Here is a 3,857-nt window from a genome sequence, read left to right as displayed (position 1 = left end):
ACGCAGCATTGACCTTTTGTGATGAAGGGCTTCAAGGGTGTGAGAGCCAAGTTGGTAAGCCAGAGTTCGAAGTTCAATCTACATCAAGTACACGTCAGGACGGACAACTAGAGCCCCCTCGATCGATGTTGGCCCAACTCAGGAAACCAAAAGTGTGTGTGTGTGTGTGTGTGTGTGTGTGTGTGTGTGTATGTATGTATGTATGTATGTATGTATGTATGTCTGACGTGTCTATTATGACACAAATCATAAATGGTGTATGAATGGGTAAATATCCCATTTTTTGTTGTAAACCATTTGTCTCATGGGCCAATTTTGACCTTAGAAGGAAGACGTTAATATATCTTTCTTTCTTTCTGTGTGTGAGTTATATATATTTTGTTACCTAAAAGGAAGTATTTACATACATATTTGTAAGTGGTGGTGGGAGAGCCGCTGGTGTGGGACTGCGGGAAGCCGGTCGCTGCAGCTGCTAGCGATGGCGAATCGCACAGACCCTGCTGCGCGAAGCGTCCATGGGACGAACCCTCAGAACCTCGTCGAGAAGATCCTGCGCTCCAAGATCTACCAGAACACCTACTGGAAAGAACAATGCTTTGGTCTCACAGGTAGGTGGTGTTTGTCTGTGTGTTGCCTTTTTTGCTCTTGTTAGTTGAGGCTGAATCTATGTCACATTAACTATAGGAAAGAAAGATCCATATGTGTATGTGAATGAGGTAGACAGGTAGATTATTAGCGTGTACAGGATACGGAATGCGATCTATGGGATGGATGGTAGCCTATGATGAAGATCAAACTTGGATTTTTTTTCATTTTCATTTATAGGTGTAAACCACTAACATAACAGCCAGAGGGAGAGAGATTTTCTCTCAAGCACTGTAACTTCTTAGATATCACTGTCTGATGAAATTCTGAGTTTAGTGCAACCTTTAACATCATTATTCGAGCATCACTTTTAATATCGAATTTGAAGGTAAAAATCCCTCAAAATGCAGTGATGTTTCTTAGATGCAATGCAGCTATAAGGGGTTTCATTTCATAGTGTTTCTCAAAGACATTCGACTTATCTATAACTATAACTATAACAGGCACAGGATATGGTAGAGGCACCACCGTAAAATCGGAAGCCTAAGTTTGTTACATTGATTCTTCATTTGCCTGATTCATTTGTCTCTTTCTTTGTTTTCTTGCTTGTTTGCATTATTATTAAGAAGTGATCAACATAACTCGAAGATATAATAACAAGAAGTTGGTGTATAAATAATACATGTGAGTGAAGAGTCATAACTGAGGATAGTGAAGCGGAAGATAAAATAATTGAAGTATATATCTCCAGTCTTTTCCTTGTAGGAGCTAATGATGTTGTTTCAGAGTGATGTACAGAGTTATTTAGCATAAATGCATCTGGTTCAGTTGCATAAATTAGAAATTTTGTGTAATTCATGGAAATTGTGATGTTCCAGAAGTTTTTATTTTATGTTCTGTTTTCTGTATATTGTTGCAGCTGAAACCCTGGTAGATAAAGCCATGGAAATTGATCACTTCGGTGGAACTTTTGGTGGTAATCGGAAGGCGACCCCTTTCATGTGTCTTATATTGAAAATGCTGCAAATACAGCCAGAGAAGGAAATAGTGGTAGAATTTATAAAAAATGATGATTACAAGTGAGTAGTCTGAAAACATTCATGTTTTGCATCATTATTGAGTGCAACATAAATTCTATAAATTCATGGTAATGTAGGTATGTGCGAATCTTAGGTGCCTTTTACTTGAGATTGGTTGGCAAAGCCACAGATGTTTATCAATACTTGGAACCTTTGTATAATGACTATAGAAAGCTCCGCCGAAAGAATGCAGATGGAAGTAAGTTTGACATGAATTACACACAACTACAATTTATATCCTTTGGAAAGTTGGACTTGACATTCTGTTGAATTTTCAGCTTTCTCTCTTTCCCATGTTGATGAGTACATCGATGAACTATTAGTTTCTGATTACAGCTGTGATATTGCACTACCTCGCCTACCAAAAAGGTATTATCTTTATTGGGCTCAAGTCTATAGTCATTTTTTATGGGAGTTTTGAGTTTTTTAATACTTGAGGTAAATATTTTTTAACATATGTTACTGGTTGGTTATTTTAGATGGACTTTGGAGGTAAATGGTGCTCTGGAGCCTCGCCGTAGTGCATTAGAGGATGACTTTGAAGATGAAGAAGAGAAAGAGGACGAGGAAGATGCAGCTGCAGCGCTGAATAACCTCGATTTAGAAAGGGTATATTATATCTGTAAAAGGAGGATAATGGAAAGATATAATGAAATGAACTGATCAAAATAGAATAGTGAAGGTCAAATGTAACAACTGATCAAAGTAAAGTAATGAAATAATCAAATGAGTAATTGCAGGATCGACGAAGAAGTCCTCAAAGAGATAGAGACAGAGATCGAGATAGAGACAGAGACAGAGATTATAGGTGACATTCTATTCTCATAGCACTAAGAAAAGATATCAATGGATACATTACTGAGCTTCCATTTGTGCAGGGATAGAGATAGGGGACGTGACCGAGATCGAGAAAGAGACAGGGACAAAGATAGAGACAGAGACCGAGAGAGGGACAGAGATAGAGATAGAGAGAGGGACAGAGAAAGAGATAGAGATAGGGACCATCGTGATCGTGATCGAGACCGTTCCCTTAGGGAACGAGACCGTGACAGGGATTACTACAGGTAATAAACCTTCTTCTAAATATGTTGTGATTGTGCATCAGCGAATATCTCACAATTTCTATGGCTTGTGTCCTACAATCACGCAAAATGTTGGGAGATATTTTCTTAGCTTCAATTTTAAAATTAAAGGATACTATTTCAAATGTTTTCAGCACCCCAAGATGGCTGTTCCCTCTCCGATCACTTAGGAATCAAAACTCTGTAAATTGCTCACACTAATGAATGGATATCTTTTTTTTTCTAAACTAACATTAAAATCAAGATTTTTTGTTTAAACTGATAGGGACCGTGAGAAAGATAGGGATTACTATAGGGAAAGGGATCGGGACCGAGATCGAGATCATCACAGGAGGGATCGAGAAAGAGACTATGATAGACATAGGGATAGGCATCGCAGCAAGTCTCGGAGTAGAGAGAGAGAACGAGAAAGATCAACATCCCCAGGTGTTGATAGAAAGAAGAGACATCGTAGTACTAGTCCTCTGAGGAGGCATCACGCTGATGATAGTGGAGTCCTTGAAGAAGGAGAACACCGTGTAGACAGAGATGATGAAGATAAGAAGAAAAAGAAGAAAACAAAGAAAGAGCCAGCTGCTGATGGTACTGATCATCCTGACCCTGAAATAGCTGCGGCAAACAAGCTGAGAGCAGAATTGGGATTAAAACCATTACGAGTTTAGAAGGAAAGAAATGTAGTTCCTAGAGTTTTGCACTTACATTGGAAATTGCATTAGCTCTGTTGTACAAGATGTATGTGAAGGAATGTATGCACGCTGAGTTATTTCTAGAGACAATGTTATTTAGTTGGCTTGCACTATAGCGAATATATATGCAAGCAGAAAAATTTCTAAATCCTAACCCCCTAAACTATATTTTAACATTATATTTTCTTTGTGCCTAAATCCTAGCCCCCTAAAGTATGTCTCAATATTTCTATATATGTCCTTTGTAGAATGTTTGTTTGTACTGTTTTTGCTGGATGTTCTTTGTAGGGTTTAGAATCTTCAGCTTGCTACCTGGTTCTGTTAAGAAAAAATAAAGATAGCTGTGGGATCTCTCGTCCAAAGGCAGTATAAGATGGATCACTTTGAGTAAATTAACTGCCTTTGGACGAGAGCCTGTTAAAACA

At 38.3% G+C, this 3,857-nt stretch overlaps 1 protein-coding gene across 1 annotated transcript; it reads left to right on the top strand.

The window, feature by feature from the left end:
* Positions 1 to 408: 408 nt before the first annotated feature.
* On the top strand, positions 409 to 3,630 carry LOC147869759 (PRP38 family protein). Its single transcript, XM_087332821.1, has 8 exons — positions 409 to 608; positions 1,505 to 1,664; positions 1,742 to 1,863; positions 1,943 to 2,033; positions 2,144 to 2,273; positions 2,405 to 2,472; positions 2,543 to 2,728; positions 3,012 to 3,630. Exons 1-8 carry the CDS (start codon positions 479 to 481, stop codon positions 3,406 to 3,408), a joined length of 1,284 nt encoding a protein of 427 aa, XP_087188947.1. The 5' UTR covers positions 409 to 478; the 3' UTR covers positions 3,409 to 3,630.
* The last annotated feature ends 227 nt before the right edge of the window (positions 3,631 to 3,857 follow it).

Source organism: Azolla caroliniana, unplaced genomic scaffold (assembly GCF_043228905.1).
Source record: "Azolla caroliniana isolate FFs.n. ecotype wild unplaced genomic scaffold, voAzoCaro1.0.p SCAF_1, whole genome shotgun sequence".
Lineage (NCBI taxonomy): Eukaryota > Viridiplantae > Streptophyta > Polypodiopsida > Salviniales > Salviniaceae > Azolla > Azolla caroliniana.
This window is presented reverse-complemented; position numbering and strand designations above follow the sequence as displayed.

Excerpts from the sequence above, each read along its gene's own strand:
- LOC147869759 (XM_087332821.1), top strand. The coding sequence starts at position 479 with ATGGCGAATCGCACAGACCCTGCTGCGCGAAGCGTCCATGGGACGAAC. Across the intron at positions 1,864-1,942 it reads CCGAAAGAATGCAGATGGAA|CTTTCTCTCTTTCCCATGTT; the intron begins GTAAGTTTGACA and ends TTGAATTTTCAG. Across the intron at positions 2,274-2,404 it reads ATAACCTCGATTTAGAAAGG|GATCGACGAAGAAGTCCTCA; the intron begins GTATATTATATC and ends GAGTAATTGCAG.